We start from the raw sequence: 25,322 nt of genomic DNA, 5'->3' as shown, positions 1-25,322 counted from the left end.
AAAGTAAACTATATCCATGATGATATATTACCTTTGGAACACTAAAGTATGATTTTTTTAATGCAAATGAAGTGTTTTTGCAGATCACAGCTAGCTTTGTGGAGAAAGTGTGCGTGTGTGTATGTTAGCCTGTGGGCAAAGCTGGCAGCACAGTCCTTTCCTGGAAGGGGCTGTTCCTCACTTTATGACGTCACAATGTGAGAACCCCCTCGCTTTTGTTGATCAGGGGGGTCTGGTGCTCAGAGCGCAGGTTTTTAGAGGAATACTCTGAGATGTATGAAAAAGATCAAAATACCGCTTTGGGGTGTCTTTTTGTTAGGAATGAACATTATAATACAATTAAAAGATCAAAAAGTTGATTTCACATGATCTTTCACTTTGGGGTTCTCCCATGATATAGGCCCTTTAAGAGTCGTTGAGGTTCTTCACTGATCATCAGTCCATTGTATGTCTGTTTTTGCATCTATGTTATTTGAATTAAAAAAAAACTTTTTCAAGAAAGCTTTTCTTAAAAGGCAAAACAAACCATAAACATAATATTTCCTATAGATATTTCCTAAATCTTTTGGATAAGTAGGGGATAATGCCCGATAAGATGTCCATTATAAGATAAAAATGGAAAACACTGAGGCGTTAACCATCAGACACCTATCCTGCTTTAACCATGGACACTTACAATATAAATAAATATTAAATCAGTTAATAGTACTTTAATCGTGTTTTTTTTTTACATTTACATCAGTTTTAGCTGACTATTTGATACGCAGTGTGACGGGTTGTCATGATGATAGCGGAGGAAAGGGGTCTGTATGCTGAAGGTCGTGGTTAGTGGAACAAAGCATCATTTCAGAGGGAAATTTCACCTCATCGCTTTTTTATGACCAGATGATGAAGCAAAAGTTTGTTTCAAAAAAACAAAACCCACATGTAGTGTCCTAAATTCCTAGGACGGAGATATATTTTCTGCTCTCTTGCAGTTGTGATACTGGAATAACCTGTGTAAACATATGTTTCTGTTCTGGTTACTAACTGGCATTTAGGTGATTGCGATAAAATAGAACATTCAGGATATTTTACCGGCACTTCTCTTGTAGGTGTATGTTATCAATTTTTTTAATGGACATCTTTTAACCAATCAGAATCGAGTATTTACCCGAACCATTGTATAACAAGCTTTCAAGAATTATGAATGTATTCATGACTGTAAACTAAATTCCCTCTGATTGTTACGATAAGCTTATACTCTTTTGTGACGATTTTGTCTTCTGCCGTGAAGAAGTTTGAAAGCTAAACTGACTGCAAGCAATCTACATTCTCATCTATGGAACATCCGTCTGGAAACTGCTGATGGTTCCCACTAATGGGCTTTGGTATATTAACGTCCCTTTAGTCTGCTTTTCAGCGTTCTCTTAATAAATTGGAGTTTAAGTCAGATGTTCTGAGTGCAAATGGCAAAGATGATGGATGGACCCTGAAACAAGCGCAGGCCCTCCTTTGTCAACCATCCGTGTGTAAAATGACATTTTTTATTAAACTCTTCTGTGACTGGATGGTGCACAACCCAACGCCGATTCAGAAGCTGGCCAGCATTCGTGAAGCAGCTACATAGACAAAACTTCTGTAGGGTTTTGGTGTTTAGGGAGAAGAAAAGGCAGAGGAGCTGCTTTTCTGAGAGCAGGGAAAATCGTCTGGGCGGTTCATCCAGCCGGAAATCTTTGTTGAGCTTTCTGCCGGCGTGCTTTGATTTGATTTTAATAAGGGCTTGTCAGCAGAGAACACATTCAGCTGTCTCTCAGTCACGGCGGTGAGTCAGCTGACCTCAGCTTTGAGGAGTCAAGCTCCAAGAAGTTCTTGTCTTTGACAATTTCATGTTCCATTTTCTGCATGGAACTTTTTCTGCTTGTTTTAGGCCGACAGACGTTTTTCTGATTAGCAATAGGAAGAAATTTAAGAAATGAATTTCACCTTTAAGTGGAGTTGAACTCACACTGCCACAGTGTCATGCATTAAAAAGCTGATGTTTTGTTTGATTCTGAAGCTGCTAATGTGAAAGTTTCCCTAAATGATTACAGTTTGTTCCAATTGTTCTCATGACTGCACTTTGTAGAGTGTTGTCATAGTAACAGTGCAAATTTGAAGGTTTATGCTGAGGAAACTCAAACTTTCATATGCAGTCTCAAAGGCTTGCTCAAATGTTCCTCACATTAAGAAAAAAAGGATCATTTAAACATGTCTTGTTTGTGCAGGGCACCATTTTGAGCTAAAATTTGTCAGGATGACGAAAAAGAACTTCTAAAAATAAAAGTAACTGGAGCCAGGTGCAGTTCATCAAGTAACCACAGTTTTGGGATAGAGCACAGCTGCAGTGGGGAGAGTTTTTATAAAGTTTATAAATGAACTTTTTAACACCAAAGACGTCACTGGCAAAACCTAAATCAGACCGGAACACCTCGACAGTTCACGCCATCAATGCAAATCAGCTGTTTCTGATGTGCAGGAAAGCGGCTTTTCATATCGGCCTTGCACCGGAATGCAACACATTACTAACATAAAGTGTTGCAAAACTGTGATTTATTCAGAATCCGCTGGAATCACATTAAGTGCGTCAATGGTTCATGTGTTAAATCAGCCGAAAGACTGTTAACATTGGAGTTAAAGTTAAAGTCACATTTGACTTCTGATCCAACATGGTAGCTTTTACTGAACAAACCACAGAGTTCAAAAGTTTTCCTGTCTTTGTTCATACTGGTTGCCAAAATCTGAGCAATTATCCACAAACATTTGGGAATAACGAGAAAACATGCAGCTTTTGACACAAGATCTTCCAGCAATTTTACCCAGAGGTAAAATCCTGAAAATTACATAGTAAAAGGTGAATAATGTAGCGAATAATCAGGATTCAGCAGGAAAAACAACATTTATAGGAACAAGTGTTAGACAAAGGTTTGTGTACATACATGACAGTAATAATTGCAATTGTCTTTGAAGACCCACTCTCATGAAAATGTTTTTTTGTGTGTTTTTTACATGTTCTTGTGGCCTCTTTCCGATGATGGAAGATATTTATAGAGAAAATAAGATAAAAGGTTTTTTCTGAATATTTCTTTATTCAAATTGTTGTAATTCGGTAGCAGACAGAATGCTTTTGGAAAAAGATATATGTATTTAATGCTGGGTGGGCCACAAGCGCCCGGCTCCGCTCCATTCTGATGGATCCACTTGCAGACAAACAGATCTGTGTACGTCTTTGTTTTCCTCGTCTGAGCTGGAATCTGGATCAAATCTGCAGGACTGGATAACTACAATATTGCTCACCATTTTTGTTGCACCGCTAATGTTAGCTAGATAAAATATAAAAAAAATATGAGTATAAAAGTAAAACATATAAACAAATCTGATGGATTTGCTGAAACTTCAGGTTTTTATGTCAGATGAATTCAAAACCCACTGAATCCTTTTGGGGTCATAAGGTTGCTGGAATCAATTCCAACTACTGTAGGTTGAGTGCGAAGTACACCCTGAACGCTGCACCACCGTTCAGCCCAATTCTATATTACAAAAGATTCAAATAATTATATCACACAATTTCTGTTCAAAGGAACAACATCTGATAACATTTGACTTCTGCTGGTTGGATAAAGTCACACACAGATGCGAAACAGCAACCAAAAGACAAATGTTGCTGCTTTTAATTGCATTTTGAGAAAGATTAATGACTGTTGAAAATGAGAGTTTGTCATTATTGATGAGGGTTCCTCTTTAATGAAGCGCCAGCCGTTAAGATAAAGGCTGAAGGGATGTTTGGATGGAGCTGTTGTCATGAGGTGAAAATGAAAGGAGCTCCTCATGAATGTAACCACAGGTTCCCAAACTGCATTACTCTGGTTCATCGACTCGCCGCTGACGGATGGTCCTGCTGGGCGGGGAGGACAGTTATCCCAGGATGAAGTCAGATCGCTGTGTTGTCCTCGCCTGCCCCCACCCAACAAAGGTGGAGCAGCTGTTGAATCATGACTGTCAGGAGAGGAGCTTGTTCTTCTCCTAATTAAAAGAACATGATTAAAAATGCATCCATTTGGATGCTTTGAGCCCTAATCACGTATTACATTTTTAATCAGGCTGTTTATTTATTGTTGTGGGCCTGAGGATGCAGAGCAGAGACTCGTGAGGAGATCACGAGGTTTGGGATCAATAATGTGACGCCCCGATGCTCAGTATACCCACAACTGTGCCTGACATTCCCTGCAAAAGAATATGGGATAAGGGAATAGCACTTTTATTTACATTCCTAGACTTTTACTCTGAAAAACAGCAGGAAGTCACAGTTTGGCCCTCCAGAAAGACGACAAACACAAAATATTTTTATGTTACCAACTCAAAAACATGGATCAATTGATTGGAGTTATCTTAAAGCAAACTTAACCCTGTTTAGTTTTGTTAGGTGGACTAAGTAGCTAAAAGTTTGCTTATTACCCATAATTCCAACATTTTATAGCTCAACACAGAAAAAACTTCCTCAAAACAATTAAGACCAAATGAATGAATAAAACATTAACAGACGGAAAATGTCAGAAAAAAAGTCATATTTCATGTTAGCAGATTTTTCAAATTCTTTTAACTCCCCCTCATCCCTTTGTACAGAAACACAGAAGGGTGGTGGAGATTTGTCAAAAAGCTGTCAGAGATAGACATGAGCTCCATTTTTCCAATTGCTGTTTTGTTTACATCAATGAGACGAGCACTACATATTTTGTAGGATTGGGAGAGTCACCTCAAACATAACAGAGATAAATAAAAACAGAATGTGGACTCTAATGGTAGCTTTAGGTAAAACATTAGTCATCCGCACTGGTTCACGGGTCCCGGACCTGTGGAGGCTCATAGAGAAGAGAGGCTACATCGTAACCCTTGTGCTATCCTAGGCACTTTAACATTGGGAGTTGGGTCATCTAGACCCACTAGACAGTGTGCTAAACCTTTTTTCTCCAATGATTTGTGATCTTCACTGGTGTCCATGGATTACATGAAATCTTTCCACCTTTGTCCACCTTTGTCATGGTAGGAATAACACATCAATGTAAGGATCGGGTCATCTGGACCCCATAGGATAGCACAAGGGTTAAGGGGAATGCAGGTGTTTTCAACAGATGGCATTGAAAACAAATGAGTGTCATGCGTGTGGTAAAAGTATTTGTAAGGATAACATAAGTTACTCACTCTTATAACGTACGTGTGATGCTGTTCTTGTGCCACATTCTTTTAGAAGCAAAGCTGCAGGCAAGAAGAGCACAATTGCCAGTTGAACAAAACTAACACGCTCCTTGAGAAGTACCAAAAATATGGGGGGGGTTGAAAATACCTGCGCTTCATCTATTTCAGGCTTACCCTTACACGTTGTGCATGAACATTTTCCCCCTAAGAAATCACCTAGTGGTCTATGAGCTTAAATTTCCCTGCAGGTCGCCTGCAATGCCCCACACAGGTTTGTCCATTTTTCACCTGCAGACAGCCAGGCCAAATCCAAAATTCCGACGATACTACCACTCGATGATGTCATCAATAGTCGCGGGTCATCCATGTTAACGCTAAGCTGCAAGCGCACAGAAAATACATAACATCGGTTTTATAACTTTAAAAAGTCATGCAGAAAGGGAAAACTCGTTACTCCCACTTAAGTGTAAACTTATGAGACATTGAGTGGTCCGAGTCGGTCTGAGTCACGTTCCTTGGGCAACTACTGTAGCCAATCAGGACTGAGCTTGTTGGAAGTCCGCACCCCTTCTATAGAAAGCATGTTTAGGAGAATCTGTTAATCGAAGACTTGACGTGGGCACCAAAAGATGGCACCACATGCTTTTACTGAGGTATCTGATTGGTCCGTTTATAACTTGAATAACTTACAATAAAAATAAAATAAAGAAAAATAGGATTAGCAAGATGTTAAGATATTAAGAAAAAGGTATCAAAGCAAAAATGGTTCTTCTGACAAATAACAGAGTAAGAACCAAGTCTTTGTCCTCAAGTCCGAGTCAAGTCCCAAGTCAAAAGTAGGCATGTCTCAAGTCAAGTCCAAGTATTACCATTGAATGTTTCAAGTCCTATAAACAACAAAATAATATTACCTAGACCATGTGTGCTTTTAGGGACTAGATTCCATTCATCTTTGAAGCCTGTTTTTGTCCCTTTCGGGGACTGCTTGAGCCTAACCCGGCCAAATGTAGACGAAGGCAGGGGACAAATGTTTTTTATCATAAGTATGCAGCTCGTGATGAAAGGTGAGGATGATGACAGGTGAAGCACTAAATGTTGAAAAAAAGGAAGGAAAGCAGCAAATATTAAAGGAGTGAGACCCTCAGAGTGAGAAAGGGGGCTCTTTCACAAAACACACAGCACAGCAAAAGGAGCAAACCAAAAAAAAAAACAAAAAAAAAAACCTCATGCAGGAGCTCACCAGTAGCAGCCAAGACTCAACTCCTTCAAAACAACAACAACAATCATTTAAAATACAGAGAACAATGTCCAAATCATGAAGAAATTCTAAATCTGAGCTCCAGGAAGTCTCCAACCAAGTCCTGATAGTTTCCTGCGATTCTGACCCGCTATGATCACCTGCGTCCATTGTGTGTGGAAGAGAGCAGGAGGCGAACGGAAACTGAAAAAGCACCAAAGGTCTGAGACTGAAGACTCAAAAGTGAACTGCGGGACGGTTCAGAAAGAGCTGAGATGAGTCTGAACCGACTGCAGGTGTGATCACCACATGTGCAACAGAAGCACAACAGAATCTTGACGCCAACAAACCAAACACATGTCAAAGAATTAAAGTAGACGGAGACAATGACAGCAAACCAGACACGTCCTCACATATTGAGTACAAATCTTCAGCAAAAGAACATTTTAGATCCACAAATCACCTCTTTAGTTTTGTGTTTGTTTGATTTTTGGTTACAAAGAGAAAAAAGTGTTTTCAGTGCATTCATCTAACACGCTCATCCAAACTGACTGAGATCAGTGGGCAGCAGCAGGGGTGGTGGCTGCTTCTCTCTGGGTTTTTCTTTCTTGAGTCAAGGCTTGCTGTGTCACCATGGCAACCACCTTGACTGCAGCACAAAAAAGGGGGACGAGGCGATCTGCAGAACTGTTCCCCTCCTCTTCTGGGCTCCATAGCTTGACCCCCCGTCAGAGGTGAGGCAGCTGCTGGAGCTTCACGCGTCTCGTGGTTGGAGTCGGTCAGGTTTGGTGCCAGTCATTCCCAAACATCTAGCCTCACAGCATCTAGCCTTTCTGTGATCTTGAGTGTTGGAGCGGCTGCCAAAGCGTCGAGGAAAGCACATCCCGTCTTGATTTGTTTCCCGTTTGCACTCATGAAAAATGGAAGCGCTTCAACTGGCGGGAAAAGCTCAATGACTGACACGCATCTGAGGAGAAATGAAAGGCTTACCACTAAAAGCCACTTTCGGTGCGCAGCTTTGACTGAGCTCATTAGGCTTTTCCACAATCTGGGGGGACGTCCCACCAAAGTCCTACTTTCACAAGTGTGGAATTGCTTTTGGAACCGTGAAGAAGCCGATCGGCTGCTAAATTATTCACTTTAAAATGTGGATTTGTGGCTGGTCGGTGTGTTTAGCCTGTTATTACAATATTCTCCTAATGAAACCATGACTTAAAGTATGTCACGCTGGTTTGTGGGAGCATGCTTTTTCATGTCAGCAGCCCTGCAACACTGAATCAACACTGCCCCCTAATGGAGAAAATGTATAGTGCTCTGAGTCAAAGAAACTGTGGGTGCAAAAACAGACATCTAGTTTTGGGAGTTTTTTTTTCCTCAGAAGCTGCAACAAAAAGACTCTCCTGAGCCATGTGCACCCAGACAATGCAGAGCTGCATTAGATCATATTCTAATTGCCCATTTCTCATTTTGGCTTAAGCAAACCCAAACACATCCAACTAATACATGAACCCACCTCCTCCACCTTCTTTCAGGTCGTAAGAATCCACGATGACCGGTGTCTTAAAAAGGAAAAAGCCTCAATAAGTGTCTGTTTAACACAGAGTGGAGGGGGAGGATTTTTGGTTTGCTGCAGTGGCCTCCTGATGATTCCATGGCAACCACCCAGATTTATGTAGTCTGGGTCTGACAGGGATTCTGGACAGCTTCAATGACAGGATGGTAGAAAACCATGTAGGACATTGGCCCTTGAGGCCTGGATTCTGGCACCCCTGCTATGGACCATGAATGTGTAGTTCTTTTTTGTGAGAAATACCTTTATTTTCTAGTTTTTGCAGGATCATCTTTGTGAAAAGGTTTTAAGGTCAAAGTCTCCCACGTTTTCGTTTTCCACAACTAACTACATCATTTGTCTTTGGTGTGTTTTTATATTTTACCTCTAGGTGGTGCCCTCTTGTCTTATGCTGCGTTCATGCCATACATTGACAAAAAATGCGAGGCGTCAAGCTCTGATGAAATGACACAAGAGCAAAAAAACAGAATTTAATTTATTGCTGAAAAACATGAATTGGATTCCTAATTAAAGCTTTTGTTTGTTTTGTTATGCAGCATATTCCTATTTTGAATTTGTGTAATTTTGACATAGGAGTAAAGAAATGTTAATGTATTTTTCTTTTAACTTGTATAATTTTAACAGGATATAGTTTTATGGAGAGAAAAATATTGTAAATTATTTAAGGTTTAAGTTTATTTATTCCAGAATAATATTTTCTGTGTATTTTTTTTCATATGTATGTAAAAAAAAAAAAACTTTAAAAATTTAGTTTTAGTGTTTTCAATAAAAACATCCTGTTTGACCCGCAACCTTCAGCTTATTTAGGATTTTGGCCCCCTGAAGGTTAAGGGATCATCTACATCCCATTTTAATGGTTCTTACACTAAATCTAATGTACAAATAAGGTTTAAACCAACTGTAGATTTTTTTTATAGAGAATGAAGATAAACTGAAAGGAAACTGCAAAAAAAAAAAAAAAAACAGACGCCCACTTCAGCCTGGTAAAGGCCAGTCCATTGTTGTCATGAGTGGAAATCAAAGCAATAACAGTCAAAAAGGGTTGAACACCAAGCTGTACATATGATTATTGTTGGGCATAAAATTTGAGTTTTACCACAATACCACTTGGAGTGGAACCTCACTCTGGTGGTCTCTGGAAGAACTGCAACTTTTTGAACTTCCTGGTCTGCTTTAAACTGGGAATTATTTTTTTGTTTGCCTCATTTATTCAAACTTTATGTTTCATATTCATTCAATATTAGATCTTTGAAAAAATTGTAGTCATTTGTTAAAAATTCTAAACAAGATCTAAAAAACGTACTCTGCTGCAAAATTTCACTCTAATCCAATAATGGATGTTCTCGTTATTTCATCTTAAACTAAAAAAGCTAAAATCTGTAGCAAGTTTTTTGGATATTTGGTAGAAAAAACAACCTTATCACAGCAGCAACGTAAACAGACAGTAGTTCCGTTCAGTGAGGAGCCGTTGTAGCAGAAGCTCATGTGTGGATTCCCGTCTCCGCAGGAGCTGTACTCCCAGTCGTACGACGCCGTGGGCGTGATGTTCGCCTCCATCCCGGGATTCGCAGACTTCTACTCCCAGACCGAGATGAACAACCAGGGGGTGGAGTGCCTGCGGCTCCTGAACGAAATCATCGCCGACTTTGATGAGGTGAGGCTTTTACTTTATTAGAGTACAGGACTCTGATAACTGCTTTCACTGCAGCAGGAACAGAACAGAAATAATTGGAAATTCAGGCTTCTTTTAAGCAATTTCTTCATCTACACACTTTACTATTCATTTCCTGGTTAAAACATTCAGTTTCCCACAAAAAAAAACTTTATTTCATGTAATTCTTGATCATTTCTTTTTCCTGCTGCCCTGAACTGACAGATAGTAAGTGTGGATATAGAGTGGTGATGTGTTGTTTTTCTTAAAAAAATATCTACTAAAGCAAAAAAACAAAAAATAACTGTTGCAAATCCTAAGTTAAATAATTGGATTCTTTGCTTGTGAGCTGTAAAGGTTATGGCTTTAAAATTCAGACGATTGATTCATAAAAAATAAAAACCACAGCAAAGTAAAACAGGAAATAGTTTTATACAGTTATGCTTTCAAGCTGTTTGGAAATGTTGAGTATCCTGAAAAGCCCTGAAACAATCTCGCTTCCAAAAAGAGAAACAGAAACGAGGAAGATGGAGATGAAAGCGCTTATCAAATCAAGGATTCAGAGCGCTTCCTCGTCTCTGCTGACGTTCTGGTTCCCAGAGGATTCTGGGAATCCTGCAGGAAGGTGTGGTCCTGATCAATCTCTGAGCTGAAGCCAGTTTCTGCCTGACAGACTCAAAGGGATCTATCTGATCAGTGCAGCAGCAGAGGCGCTCGCTTTCACCTCCAGACAAACAGAGAGCTCCCTGAGATGAGGAAGACTCCCAGCTGCTGTGTGTTTGGGAGGAAGGATCCGGGCGGCTCCAGAAGGAGGATTAAGAACTTTTTTGCTTCTCTACAGATCCTGAATCCAGAAATATTCCAACCACGTAAAAAATATAGTGTTTTTGAAAACTGAATCTGCAGGAGCTTCATGCTTCAGTCGTAGTTTCACAAGTTTGAAGAAGCAAAACAGACGATTTATTCCAGACAGACGACTCAGATCAAGGCCCGGCTTCGTTTCAGATCCTACAGACAGACTCATCTAAAGGCATCTGTTGCTGTGCTTTTTCCCAGTTGCTGGGTGAAGACCGTTTTCAGGACATCGAGAAGATCAAGACCATTGGCAGCACCTACATGGCCGTCTCTGGCCTGTCACCTGACAAACAGGTGAGTGCTTCAGCAGCTTTCATGTTTCTCACCAAAGCAGAAGCTTCTAGTGACTCAGAGGGTGAGGGCAGTGCACATGGTTTTGTAAAACGAGGACGTTTGCAGAATTCAGTGAGTGGCAGAGTTAGGGTTATGTCTTCTGACATTTTTAAACTGCACATTTTTCTCTAGACAGTCACAGATTTGTCTCTGGTGTCTCAAACCCATCCCAGAACAGTCTCATTTAGGTCAGTAAAGATTCTCTATTTGGGCTGAAAACACAAAATAAGAAGAATGACACAAATTAGCAACTGTTTTTATGTGAATTTATACGGAATCTCGACTCTCATTCATTCAGTTCTAACTTTGTGTTTGGGATCTTCGAAAACAAATAAAAACAAAAAAAAGAAAATCTGAATTTGTTAGTATGAAAATTTTCCAATTTTGGCCTCCAACCTGTTTCAAACCTGTACAGAGAAACGACCCCGATGCTACCCGATCGGTACCCCGCAGGTGCAAATCTTACGTCCCTTCCTCTTGTTGCCAACATTGCAGCAGTTAAGTCATTTAAATTAGATTTACTCCTGTAATTTGTACATTTTGTATGTTTATTGCTTCGAGATTGTAAGACTTATTAATTAAAAAAAAACATCAGCTTCCACGACAGTTCTGCCTCCATTACGACTGTCTGAGCGGTTCAAACAGCAGATAACTCCGTGATCTGTGTTTTTCTCAACAATGGAAAAATTAAAAAACGTTGCCTAATTTCAACACTGTATAATTGGATATTGCTGTCATTACAGCACAGCTGACAGCCACACGGTCAAAGTCATTCTCTCTCTGTTCGATCCTTTTTGTTTATGTCAGCAATGTGAAAAGAGAAGTGAGCGCATTCTGAGGCAATGTCTGTGTTGACTAAGTTGGTGTATACCACCATTGAATGGTGGTATACACTACTAGAATGAGTACGGCGGTAGAGGGGTAATGATCTGGGCTTGAGTCACTAACTTCTTGAGTGTTTTGGAGGTAAGTTCTACTATCTACCGATAGGTTGTGGAGTAAAAAAGGAGGCCCTGGAACTTCAGTAAACTGAACAAAAACTGAAACGTTTGGGTTTGGAAATGAATTTTGTGTTCCGTTAAGCTAAGCTCGGTGTTCAGTTAATGTGTTTTCCTTTAGCCATTTTTCTGAAATAGTATTGACAGTGGATGCTCACTGAGATGTGCCAGCTGAATATTAAAGCCTTCACTGTTCATTCAGGCACAATTAAATCAAAGCAGGAGAAGATAAAGTCGCTTTAATAGCCAACCAAGACATGCAACAACAACCATGGGAATGAAGGCAGAGGAGACCAGAGGCAGCCGTCAAGAAAATGTACTTTTTAAATGAAATATAGTGACTGTAAACACAGGGCAGCTCAGACATAACAAGAAAACAGTTTGAAAGTTAACTCTGCACGTAAAAAGAAAATATGACCAGGATCTGCCAGGAAGTAAAGGAAACCAGGAGGACAGCGGACGTCAACAACAATAAAGGTAGAAAACAAACGTTCTTTCTAAACCTTCAGGGTTTAGGATTTCTAGGGCAGATTTAATGACGGGGATCCCTCCTTAAAATGGACATAATTTACAAAACCTCAGCATTTAAAGCCTTAGTCATAACTTCCCTTACGGGTGGATATGGCTGTCTGTCGGCAAAAATGTCAGCAAAACAATGGACAAACCTGTACGAGGCACATGGTGGCCTACTCAGAATACTTGGATGGTCGACCGCTTGGTAAACAAGTCAGGTCATAGCGAACACTTAACATGTAAGGGTAGTAAATGAAACACAGGCGTGTCGTACAGATTTTTCAATCGCTCCCAAACCTGAGAAAGCGAACTACAGGCTCATTACTGCCATTCTAGTGATACGTGCGCGTTTCTTCCAATCCATGCTTTGCAGGACATTGGACAATGAGAAAACAGTTTGTGTTGGCGTTCTTCGGGTGTCCTACAGACACTTACGAATCACATGCACACCTTGTGTGTGCAGCATTTGGCTGCGGTCAGTAAACAGCCAGTGTGCTGTTGCGACAGTGTAAGCCAGCGTCCATTTCCCATCAGCCCTTTCTTTTTTTTTTTTTTTCTTTTTTTTTTTTTAACTTGTCCTGTCCAACAGCTGGGCAGACAGACGAGAGCTGATGGCCTCTTGTGTTGGACATATTTTGCTTTAACAAGAGGGGTTATTAATCTTCTGACAAACCAAAGGTATGTCTGAATAAACCCCTTTTGTAATTGAGGCCAAACTTTATTAATTTCAATCATGTCTGAAAATCTTTGGTGTTGGACCTGACGGAAAAGGAAAGAGGGGAAGAAGAGAGAGGGACGCTAGAGAGAGGGGGGGGTAGGGGGTGATAATAGGAGGGGAAGGGGGATAAGACCATGAAGCAGCATACAGCAACAAGTTTACTGGTTGTTAATCATTATGGTAAGGTTCAAATGCAGTACAAAAAGGGCGGGGCCCGTCCACACACACACTCAAATGTTATAAACACACCTGCTAGCTGCAAAAATGTCCACCTGTCGACATGTACACAAAACAGATAGTGTTCACACGCATACTTATGCCTTAAAACCAACTAGTGTGAAATATTTCATTCAGTCATGCAAGCAATTAGTGCAAAGGTGAGCTAACACCAGTGCTCAGGTGAGGTTTTATGTTCTTCTAAAATGGATGGTGGAACGTGAAAAGAAGGAGGGAGAGTGCCCAGCCATCCCCACCCCAAGACCCCCACCGCAGCAGCAGCGGCAGCCGGAATCCCCCCAACGCCACACGGGAACCGGCAGGGAACAACCGCCGCCCGGGCGACCAAGCCCGCCACCCAGGCCAGGGCCAGCAGGGCCGCCGCAAGGCCCCCAGAGCCAGAGGCCAGGGAAGCACGGAGGGAAAGAGAGCGCCGCCCCAGCCCAACCAGGAGAGCAGCCCCCCCGCCGCGCCGGGAGAACCCAACGCAGAGCCCCACCGGAGAAGGACGCCCACAGCCCCAAACGAGCACCCCACCACCACCCAGGAGTTCCGGGCATCCCCCCGCCCCAACCCCAGGTACGAGCCAGGACCCCCCAAGGGAGACCCGCTCCGCACTCCAGGCAGCCATCCGCCCGGCCCACGGTTGGTCCAGGGAGGAGCGAGGCAGGGGGCCCGCCGCCCCCGCCCAGGAGGGGGGAACCCCGGGGAAAAAAAGAGGGCCCACAAGGGGTGTTATAAATATGGCCCGACCAGGCTCGGCCACAGTTGGAAATTTGGCGGGGCCCAGCACTCAGGAGCAAGGACCAGAACCCACCCCCCAGGGACCAGACACCCCCGGCTCAGATGTAATGTGAACTCCCCCACCGCGCGGAGAGAGCACCGCCGGGCCCAGGAAGCCGGCACCCCGGGGACACGGCCGCCGTTGCAAAGGGGCCCGCACCCCCCACCAGGGAAGAGGCAGGGGACAGATGGACCCAGGTCCCACCTTCCTTGCAAAATGTGTGCGCGTGTGTGTGTGTTTGAGATGGTGTGTGTGTGCCTGTGTGTGTGTTTATGTTGGGATGTATATATTGAGGGGGGAGGGGTGTGTGTACTAAGGGGGGTGCAGTTAAAATTGGCGGGTAGGGCACTAAGGGGACATCTCCTGATTACTCACAGTGACGTCCCCTCACCCTCCCCACCAAGGGGCCCTAAATGTCTAAGGTGCGGTTAAAATTGGCGGGTAGGGTGCTAGGAGGACATCCGCTGCTTGCTGGCAGTGATGTTCAAGCACCCCCCCCTACCAAGGGCCCTACATGTCTAAGGTGCAAATAAAACCGAAAGAGGGGGGGCCACTCCATACGGCAACCATAGGAGGGGGGCCACTGCCTAGTAAGCCCCCCCCCAAGGCTCATCGCAGGCTAAGCCCCCCACCCCCTCACCCTATTATGAGGTTATATGAGGAAGGGGGTAAGTTGGGGACAGCTGATAGACTGTCCCCCGGTGGTCAAACAGCTGTCCCCCGCCCCCCCCCCCCCAGCAAGGGGGCCAGGCTCACCCAGCCCAGGGGCCCCACCCCCGGAGGCGCCGACACCCCAGGCCCAGCACCACCCCCCCACACAGAGAGAGAGGAGCCAGAAAGCACCGGCCCCCCCCGGAGCAAGCCCAGGCCCCCACCCCCAAACGCCGGCCCTAGAAGAGCTCTGGTCAGGCCTCGACGGGACCGAGGCAGCCAACCGGCCGGGGAAACCGCCGATGGCCTCAGCGGAGACCCCGACCCGTCAACCCCCCCTGCCCCGTACCAATAGTGGAACCCCCCCTCCCCCAGAATGCCCCCCCACAGGTCAGGGCCGACAAGACCCCCCACCCCACCCCCCCCCCCAGACCCCACAGCCGAAGCGGAGGACACCCAGAGCGACCGGGGGCCCCAAGAGGGTTGTCCCGTCCCGCCCCAGAGCCAGGGAAGGGCCGATCCCAGCCCCAGGCGTAGATGGGAAGCCCATCCAGCGCCGCTGGGCCCCCCCCCCCCCCCCCCGATCAGCGCCCCCCGCCAACCCCCCCCAGCACAGGCAAAGGGACCACCCCCCCAAGCCAAGCCAGACCACCACCCCACCCCCCCACCACGCACCCCCACACCCAAGCCCAAAGGACCACGCAGCGCCCCAGCCCGCCCCACCCAGGCGCCGGACCCGATCCCCCGACCAACGGAGCCCCCAACAACCCCCGCCAGGCACCGGAGGCCCCGACCCCCACCCCAGCCCACGGCAGAAGGGCAAGGAGCAGCGACGACCAGGCCCCCCCCACCCCCTAAGTCACGGAGTTAGCTATGGGAGACCAGAGAGACCGAATTCTTTCGAAGTTACTTGAACTTTGGGCTGACATTTTTTCCAAGCTGATATGATCAAGCAGCAGATTTCTGTGTTGACTTATATTTATATTTTTTTTGCTTTTCCAATTTATTAAAATAGTTTTTTTAGCAATGCAAAGAGTTATGAAAATGATAGAGCCTAATCCTCCTTCTACATCGATGGCACTCATGTCACCAAGCACACAAAGTGACGGTGAAGCTGTGATTGAAACCTTAAGCCAGACTGATAGATCGGCACATACCTGCCGCCAGAGAGCCTGGACAGGCGTGCAGAACCATAGTGCATGCATGTAATTGTCGGGTAGATTACTGTCACAGTGCTGACAAATGTCTGAGTTACTGAGACCCATCTTGAACATCCTCTGTCCAGTGTAGTGAATTCTGTGAAGAGTTTTGAAATGGATTAGCTGCAGATTTGGACTTTTTGTCATTTTAAAGGTGTTTAGACAAACTTCTGACCAAAAACTTTCATCTGTGCTGATGCCCAAATCCGCATCCCATTTTGTTGTCGGAAGTGAAATATTGTTATCTAAATTGCATAAAAGTTTGTATATTTTGGAGAGAGTTTTATTCATTGAGAAATTGATCAGAGTGGTAACTACATCTGGTAGCTTTAAATCGTTGTCTCTGTATTTAAACTTTTTAGTAATAATTGATTTAAGTTGCTGATATTCCAAGAAGTTATATATTCCATGTTTGTCTTGAAGTTCCTGGGGAGTTATGAATCTTCTATCAATAATTATGTGCTCTAGTTGTTTTATGCCCCCTGCTTGCCAAGCTGGGAAGTGGATAATTTTTTTGTTTATGAGGATGTCTGGGTTGTTCCAGATGGGTGTCATTTTGCACGGTTGAATTGATGATTTTGATATTTTGAGAAATTCCCACCAGGCTGTTAAAGTGGCATTTATATTAATACTTTTGAAACAATCCTGTTTTTTAACTATTTGTCATCAGCCCTTTCTTTAAACTGTCTCCAGCTAGCTTACAGTCCCTCAAAACCCCAATCTAAAGGCCCGTACACACCGGGACGAATATTCGCCAGGCGTTATTCGCCAGGCGTTTTTCGCCACGTTTTTTGTGTTCACACCCAGGCAATTTTCGCTGACGATGAGCCGAGTGATCATGCAATTTCATTCCCTGACATTAGATGGCGCTTAATGTAAAACAGAAATACCCCTGTACACAAGGTGGCGCTGCGCAACTTTACGATTCTTAAAGTTGCTTTTCACTCAGAAGAAGAGAGCAAGTATTTACCCGCTTTTCAGAATCATTCAAAGAAAACATGAATATTTCAAGCACCAGTTGCTCCAACTGGTGCTTGGTTCGGGGATATTTTAAAATGTCCGTCATTATTTCGTCGTGGCAGTGTAGACGCTACTTGGCGTCTATCTTCTTCGCTGGTATGTGTGCTCAGAAAGGCAGTTTGATGTTTGAGCGCCCCCAATTTGTGTTTTACTGTAACTTCAGAAGCTCCAGACACGTGTGCAAAAGCGCTGTTCTCATTGGTCGTATAGTTTTCGACGCGGCGCATCGAACCAAAAAAACGAACCCGAGGCGTTTTTTAAAAAGTGACGCTTTGACGCGTGGCGATTTTTCGCATCGGTGTGCACACTCACATTGGTGCCCTTTGATTAGTCACGAGGCGTTAAACGTCGGCGAAAATCGCAGGCGAAATTCGTCCCGGTGTGAACGGGCCTTAACATTAGCAGTGCAACAAAAATGGTGAGTAATGTCGGAGCTATAAATACCCCTGTACACAAGGTGGCGCTGCGCAACTTTACGATTCTTAAAGTTGCTTTTCACTCAGAAGAAGAGAGCAAGTATTTACCCGCTTTTCAGAATCATTCAAAGAAAACATGAATATTTCAAGCACCAGTTGCTCCAACTGGTGCTTGGTTCGGGGATATTTTAAAATGTCCGTCATTATTTCGTCGTGGCAGTGTAGACGCTACTTGGCGTCTATCTTCTTCGCTGGTATGTGTGCTCAGAAAGGCAGTTTGATGTTTGAGCGCCCCCAATTTGTGTTTTACTGTAACTTCAGAAGCTCCAGACACGTGTGCAAAAGCGCTGTTCTCATTGGTCGTATAGTTTTCGACGCGGCGCATCGAACCAAAAAAACGAACCCGAGGCGTTTTTTAAAAAGTGACGCTTTGACGCGTGGCGATTTTTCGCATCGGTGTGCACACTCACATTGGTGCCCTTTGATTAGTCACGAGGCGTTAAACGTCGGCGAAAATCGCAGGCGAAATTCGTCCCGGTGTGAACGGGCCTTAACATTAGCAGTGCAACAAAAATGGTGAGTAATGTCGGAGCTATCCAGCCATACAGTTTGGAGTCAGGTGCCAATTCAGGTGAGGAAATCGTAAAGGACGTACACAGATCTGTTTGTCTACAAGTGGATGCATCAGAATGGAGCAGAGCTGGGAGGTTGTTGCTTGGCGATTGTTGGTATTATTCTTCAAACGGCATATTTTGCACCTGCTCCTGATACACCACAATTTGAATAAAAAAATACACGGAAACACAGTTTTAATCTTAATTTTCTTTATTTAGTTAAAAACACCAAAAACTATTTTTTTATTGAAGTTTTCATTAGAGTTGGTCATACATTCTCAAAGGTGTTTCTCAAAACCACAGAAATTTTCTCAGTACAGGCATGAGAAGCATTACAGATTTTAAACATCTGTGCTAGTGTGGAGAAACACTGTGGACTGTGACACTGAGATGTGAAAGAGCTGCAGGTTCAGGTAAGCGGTCCTCCAGCTGCTGCTGACTCTTTAGTATCCTCTGACTTCCTCAGCAGTGTGAAGATAAATGGGGTCACCTGTGCGAGCTGGCGGACTTCGCCATCGCCCTCAATGAGAGCATCCAGGAGATCAACAAGCATTCCTTCAACAACTTTGAGCTGAGGATCGGTAAGAACTTTGCACCATTCATGGTTCCTGTCTTAATACTTTCTTTATTGATTAATTATAAATTAGACTGAAAGTTGAAATGTTGAATGTAGGAATTATATTTGTTTTGCTTAGAGGAAAGAAGCAAACAGGTAAAAAGAACAAAAAAAAGTAATTATCTTGTTATTGGTTTATTGCAAATTACAACTTAAATTATTTTGTTTTCTTTTTAGAATCAATTATCTTTTTCTAACAGTTACAGAGTGTACTTGGTGCTTTCTTCTTTTATGACTGTTAGACTTCCTAAAAATATTTGGCTGACCATAAGTTCCTGCTAGCATGCTAGCATTGGTATTAGTGAACCAACAGTGATCCTAGAAAACCGGCAGTGCACTATATAGTGCGTTCGCCAGTTTGTAGTGCTGTCCGAATGTACAGGTCTAAAATCAAGTGTTCTAGAAACTGTGTCTTGTCAAACAGGCTCTAGGATGGACTCAGTTGGTTGGGCCCCATGGTTGTTGTTGCATGTCTTGGTTGGGCCCCAATACCGCTTTAACTTATCTTCTGGATAATTTTAACAGCTAATCATGTGATTATGTTTGGCAGGAATGGCTCATGGTTCCGTGGTGGCGGGTGTGATCGGCGCCAAGAAGCCTCAGTACGACATCTGGGGGAAGACGGTGAACCTGGCCAGCCGCATGGACAGCACGGGCGTTAGCGGCAAGATCCAGGTGCCCGAGGACACCTACCTGATCCTGAAAGACCGCGGTTTTGCCTTTGAGTACCGCGGCGAGATCTACGTGAAGGGCATCAGCGAACAGGAGGGCAAAATCCGAACGCACTTCCTGCAGGGCCGGGTTCAGCCCAACCCGCTCATCCTGCAGCCACGCAAAATCACAGGGCAGTACTCACTGGCAGCCGTGGTGCTCGGCCTGGTGCAGTCACTCAACCGGCAGAAGCAGAAGCAGATTCTCAACGAGAACAACAACTCGGGCATCATGAAGGGCCACCACCACTACAACCGGAGGACGTTGTTAGCGCCCGGCAGCTCAGACGTGGGAGGGGGCCATCACACTGAAAGCACTGATAAGACGGAGCTGTCCTGAGGAGGGGGGGTCTTTGCTTAGATCCAGAGCTGTTTTCAGGCAGAAGTGGGCTTTCTGGTTGAGTTAAACCTAAATGCAATGTGCTTTTGTCCTGTAGAAAGCTTTTCTTTTCCACATGGTAAGCCTCAAATGAGTAAAGAGTGTTCATTCAGTAGAACACGGTCAGCACAAAGGCAACATGCTGTCCAAAGGAGCTGCTGAAGATGCTCACAGTGGTTCAGACCAATGCAAATATGAAACCAAACCTTGTAATGCATCGAAAGGTCCATTTTATGAAGGTTTAGCCTCATTTTTCCGGGTCAAACATAAAGCTTGTGGAGTCTTGGAGCCTAAACCTCTTTGCCACTTGGAAAATGTTTGGTTGATCAAAAGCAACATAAGGAAGTGCGTTTTTAGTGAGAAGAAATAAAAGAAGAGCATAAAGATCAATGAGTTCTTGAACTCAAGATGAACATCCCCTTTAGGTGCATTTCTGCTCATGATAAAATGACGTTTATTAAGCTCCACCCACAGCACAGATCCTTGTAAAAGAAGGTTGAGAAGTTTAATAAGAATCATCTTACATCAGAGGGAACATGTACCATGCCACCCTTTGGTTACCTGATGAACTGATCTGACTCTTGTCAATCAATCATCAAGGAGGAACTTTTCCTTTAGGTTTAGCTCTAACCAACACTCTGGACAAGGTTTCCATCAGTCAAATGTCATCTATCCTTAAAGACTTAGAGCTCCAGAATATCTCAGTCTATAAATTGTTTCGAAGACAAAAGGTTTTGATTTTTTTCTTTATTCATCATTCCCAAAATACTTTCCATTCAACAGATTTCTTCTGGTGAAACTATTGACAATAAATAACACACAAAAACAAAACTAGTTAACATACAACACTAAAGATTTTCAACAACTGTCTGTCTGGAAATGAAAACCTGTTTTTTCAGGACTGAATCAGGACTTTGACACTCAATAAAGATGCAAAAATATAATTTAAGTCCCACTATGATGTTAAAGCATCAGCTAGTTCTAAAGACAGACTAAAATACTGCAGTGTGAGTCACTCAAAAATATTGAAGAAAATATCATTTAATTAAAGAAAAACAGTGTTCAAAGCTGCCTGCTCCTATGTAAAAAGGTTACAGTAGTTACAGTCCTCTAAACTCTCAGACTTGTTAATTTTATTCCACTATCACTTCAATTAAAGATGCATTTATTGGTTTTTCTGACATTATTGACTGTTTCAAGTCCAGAAACAGAATCTGAATGAGATTCCGGTTTAGTCTTTGACTAGATTGTTCTAGAACCTCTATTCAGAGGTGGAGCTTCTGGTGTTTTGGGGTTTTGGTTCTGCAGCAGAACCCAAGTGCTCCTGAACTTAAAACTGATGAATTGGCTGCAGAGTGTCTTTAAAAATAAAAGAAAAAAAAACGACGTTGTGGTTTCATTAAACTGGCAATTTCCAAACCATCAAACTACCACCACCATGTTCACCTGCTGTGTTCTGATCTTTCATTTTAATTTTGGGTTTACTTTTTTCTCAGGTTTAAGTGGAATCGTCATTGAAGAATAATCTGGGTATCTTTGAGCTACATTATTGGTCTTTATTTCTTTTTTTAAATATTTAATATGCAAAAATACATATAAAGACATCAATTGGGACAGAAACTTTAACACAGTTGATTTCATGGTTAAAATCTAAGGTCTCAGTGTGATCCCGCCCCTCTGTGTCATCTGCAGGATTTTATTGTTCGTGCTCTTTAAAAACAAAGTTTTTCTACCAAACTCCTAAGAATGAGCAGATTTTAAGCACAAATTACGTCTTTTCCTTCAAAATAAAAGCTTCTCAAAGTTTTACTACTAGACCCAACCTGGTGTGCACAAACTTTGTTCCCATGGAGACAGAGGGGAATCCTCCAGTGTCTTTGAGGGTTCAGGACAACATGAATGTCTCACAGACAAACATGAAAATCACTAGAGCCACTATCAGCTGAAAGCCCACTGAGGTTTAACTCAACCAACAAGAAGAGCCTGGGGAGTTGAACAATTCTGCTTTTTAATGAATGTTTGTGTGTGGGGGGGTGAACCTCTGCTTTGGGAGGGTGAAGAGGTGGATGCTGGGAGGATGAGTTTGGTTGTCCTCCGCTCACAGCCTCAGACTGTCAGACATGCCTCTTTTTGTTTCCCCATTTATATGTTGCCCCCCCCCATCCTCCCCTCACCTAACTCTGACTCTCCCGGTATCGATGTTTCTTTTTTGTATTTCTTTTATATATGAGAACACAATAAAAAGGGGTCTAATTTTTTATACAAACCTCGTGTCCTGCTGCCTCTTTTGTCCTTGTTTGGTATTTCAGCAAAACTCTTCAGTCTTATGAGAAGATGAACCAGTGTGGCCTGCGCTACAGCCTGTGGGGGAAGTGTTATGATATGGGGCTGCTTCGGCTGTGGTTGAGCTTCAAAGCTTCAATAACCCACTAACTTTTACCCGCCAAAGAGGAGAAAATGCTCTCAACTGGTGAGTGTTAATTGCTTTAAAATAACAGTCTATCACAGTAAACTCATGTATCTATTGAGTTCTAGGCGGAAGAGGTCCCGGGACACGCTGGAGAGACTTCTCTTGGCTGGCCTGGGAAAGACTCGGGGTCCCCCCAGAGGAGCTGGAGAAAGTGGTTGAGGCGAGAATAGTCTGGTCTTGGACTGCTGCCACCGCGACCTGGTCCCTGATGAGCGATGGGAGATGCATGGATGGATGGATGGATGGATGGATGGATGGATGGATGGATGGATGGATGGAAAAAGTTATATGATGATAAATATAGTTATCTTATCTCCCAGCCCTACTCTGGTCCTCCAATCAGCTTCTTTCTTCTCTTACATGTCAACCCCATCCTGACAGACAAAAATATTGTTTTCAATTATGAGGTTGAGGAAAACTTCTCATTTGACTGGAATGAAGCTGTTTTACTGCAGAAAGTCCAAAGAACACAGACAGACTGACAGATGTTTCTGCTGTAAACATGAACTCTGTCATTTCTGGAGTTCCAGGAAAACTGCCTCAGTTCTTCCCTCATATTATTCCCACTTTTCTTCATCAGATTTCACATAAACTCTGGAATGAAGACAAAAGAATCAGGATGTTTTTATTGTCAAATGATCAGAAACAACTTTTCTCTGAAGAACAAAGAAATGAAAACACAAATTTTCAATCCAAAGTTGAAATGAAGCAAAAAGAAAGAAAACAAAGTTGTAAATGTTCTTCTTTCTACAAACACAATCTTCTCCATCATTTTCTTCTCTTGTCGTTTCTGTGTAGAACAAACAGAGACTTGACAGAGACTTCACGGTTATCTTTAGAATGAGACTTTGATTGTGACGTCACTGATTCCATTTGTGTTGCAGCTTCCTTCAGTTCACATGACAACAACACAAAAACATGAACAAAACATTTGTGTGAAATTTGAATTCAAACAGTCAAATCCCAAAGTTCAAAGAAACAACAAGAAAAAAGATTTTACTCCAAAAAGTTTGAGATTCATGTTCAAAAATGTCTCAAATCCACATTCTAGAGATTTTTCATTTCTCTCTTTATTTCTGACTACAAACATTACTCCACAGAATATTAACAGTTAAAACGTTCAGTTCAAAATGATCCAAAGCAGAGAAATCACTAAAAACAAAACATTTCACTTCTTTCAGGAACTATTTGAGTTTACAGAACTCTGCTGTGGCTCCAACATAATCCCACCTCAGTCCAGCATGTAGCGTCTGAGTGAATGTGGTCTGGACTCTGTGGAGGAGAGTCATGCTTTCAGAGACGCTGTAGAAGGACAGAACACCTGCTCTGTGATCCAGGTACACTCCTACTCTGGAGGAAACAGGAGCTGAGATGGAGGTTTTTATGTTGTTGTGGTGAAATGAGAAACTATCTGGAAAACAAACTAATGACCAAGATTTGGCATTTAAACCCAATCCACTTTCATCTCCAGATCTGCTGATGTTCTTGTATGCGACTGCTACACGAACAGAAAAACCTCTCCACTCCACCTCCCAGTAACAACGTCCAGTCAGACTCTCTCTACTCAGAACCTGAAGATAATCAGTAAATCTGTCTGGATGATTAGAATCAGACTGAGGTTTTTTCATCACTGTCACCTTTCTGTTCTCCTCTGACAGTAACAGTTGTCTGTGTGCTGTGTTTGGATCCAGTGTGATTTGACATGAATATTTGAAGAAGTCAGCTCTGCTCTTTGGTTCTGGTTCTGGCAGTAAAACATCCACATGAGTGACTGTCAGTGAGATGTTTGTCCATTCCTCTCTCATGTCCTGCAGTTTGTCTCTGAGCTCTGACACAGCTGCTGTCACATCCTCAAAGTATCTCAGAGGACGGACATTGATGCTGGATGAGTGTGTGGACTCACTGAGTGGTGGCAGTGAGGGGTAGTTGAGCAGAAACTGATTGTGATCCTCTGTGAGTGAGAGCTGCTTCAGCTCAGCGTCTCTCCTCTTCAGCTCAGTGATCTCCTGCTCCAGCTCCTCCTGAAGATCTTTGACTCGACTCACTTCAGTTTGCTGCTGGGATCTGATCTGCTGCTTCACATCACAGCTTCTTTTCTGGATGAGACGGATCATCTCAGTGAAGATCTTCTCACTGTCCTTCACTGTTTGATCAGCAGAGTGATTGATGGCCTCCACCTCCTGTTGAAGCAGCTTCACCTCCTTCTCTCTGTCCTGGATTCTCTGCTGGATTTGTTGTTGACTCTCCTCCAGCTCTCTCTGCCTCTCAGTCCTTTCTGCTGCAGCTGAGACTGTGTCGTGGCCTCTATGTTCATCCACAGAGCAGAGATAACAGATACACTTCTGATCAGTGCGACAGAACATCTTCATCACCTCATCATGACGGGAGCAGATGTTCTCCTGCAGGTTCTTGGAGGGTTCCACCAGCTTGTGTTTCTTGAATGCAGCTGCATCCAAATGAGACTGAAGGTGTTTCTCACAGTAAGAGGCCAGACAGATCAAACAGGACTTGACGGCTTTCCGTTTTCTTCCAGTGCAGACATCACAGACCACATCTTCAGGTCCAGCATAGCAGAGATCAGCAGGAGCAGCTTGGAGTCCAGTCTTCTTCAGTTGATCCACTAAAGCAGCAAACATGAAGTTTTTCACCAGAACAGGTCTCGGTATGAAGGTCTTCCTGCACTGAGGACAGCTGGGAATTTTCTCCTCTGCATCCCAGAATCCTTGAATACACTTCATGCAGTAGCTGTGTCCACAGGGAATAGTCACCGGATCCTTCAGCAGATCCAGACAGATGGAACAGCAGAAGGTTTCTTGATCCAGATCAACTCCTTTCTGCGCCATTTCTCCTCTCAGACACAAAGACTGTGAGAGTTTCACTTCCTCAGAAACCAGTTTGACTCTGATCCTCCCATCAGGTGTTTTCACTGTGAGTTCAGCCAATCAGCTTCTTTCTTCTCTTCCTGTTGGTTACGCCCATCATGACAAAGGAGGAGCTGCAGTTCTTTCTGCAGTGAAGGTTTCCTCACAGATGACTTTGAACTTTTAAATGTTTTATCATCAGGAGGAGGGATTTCAGTATCAGATTCCAGGACAGTTTTTGGTTTCCCAGAAGACTTTAATGCAACTCAGAAACATTTATTGGTTTTACTGTCAGTCAAA

General features: G+C 43.3%; 2 protein-coding genes across 5 annotated transcripts in view; one reads left to right on the top strand and one right to left on the bottom strand.

Annotated features, from left to right (window-relative positions):
- The window catches only part of adcy8 (adenylate cyclase 8 (brain)), a 125,422-nt gene extending 103,465 nt beyond the window's left edge, over positions 1-21,957 (top strand). For 2 of the 4 annotated variants that reach the window (XM_078934413.1, XM_078934411.1), the window contains 4 exons: positions 9,526-9,672; positions 10,726-10,818; positions 18,456-18,567; positions 19,153-21,957. In XM_078934413.1, the coding sequence (XP_078790539.1) occupies positions 9,526-9,672; positions 10,726-10,818; positions 18,456-18,567; positions 19,153-19,652 (852 nt within the window). In that variant the 3' untranslated portion in view covers positions 19,653-21,957. Of the gene's footprint in view, positions 1-9,525; positions 9,673-10,725; positions 10,819-18,452; positions 18,568-19,152 lie in introns of all 4 variants that reach the window. The other 2 variants (XM_023965392.2, XM_023965391.2) reach the window with 1 other exon arrangement.
- Positions 21,958-22,761: 804 nt separating this feature from the next.
- On the bottom strand, positions 22,762-25,166 carry LOC111949088 (tripartite motif-containing protein 16-like). Its single transcript, XM_023965395.2, has one exon. The coding sequence runs from the start codon at positions 25,002-25,004 to the stop codon at positions 23,346-23,348; it is 1,659 nt and encodes a 552-aa protein (XP_023821163.1). The 5' UTR covers positions 25,005-25,166; the 3' UTR covers positions 22,762-23,345.
- Positions 25,167-25,322: the final 156 nt, after the last annotated feature.

Source organism: Oryzias latipes, chromosome 17 (assembly GCF_053564925.1).
Source record: "Oryzias latipes strain Hd-rR chromosome 17, Olatipes_Hd-rR_3.1".
Taxonomy (NCBI): domain Eukaryota; kingdom Metazoa; phylum Chordata; class Actinopteri; order Beloniformes; family Adrianichthyidae; genus Oryzias; species Oryzias latipes.
This window is presented reverse-complemented; position numbering and strand designations above follow the sequence as displayed.

Coding starts and splice junctions, on each gene's coding strand:
- LOC111949088 (XM_023965395.2), bottom strand. CDS start 25,004: ATGGCGCAGAAAGGAGTTGATCTGGATCAAGAAACCTTCTGCTGTTCC.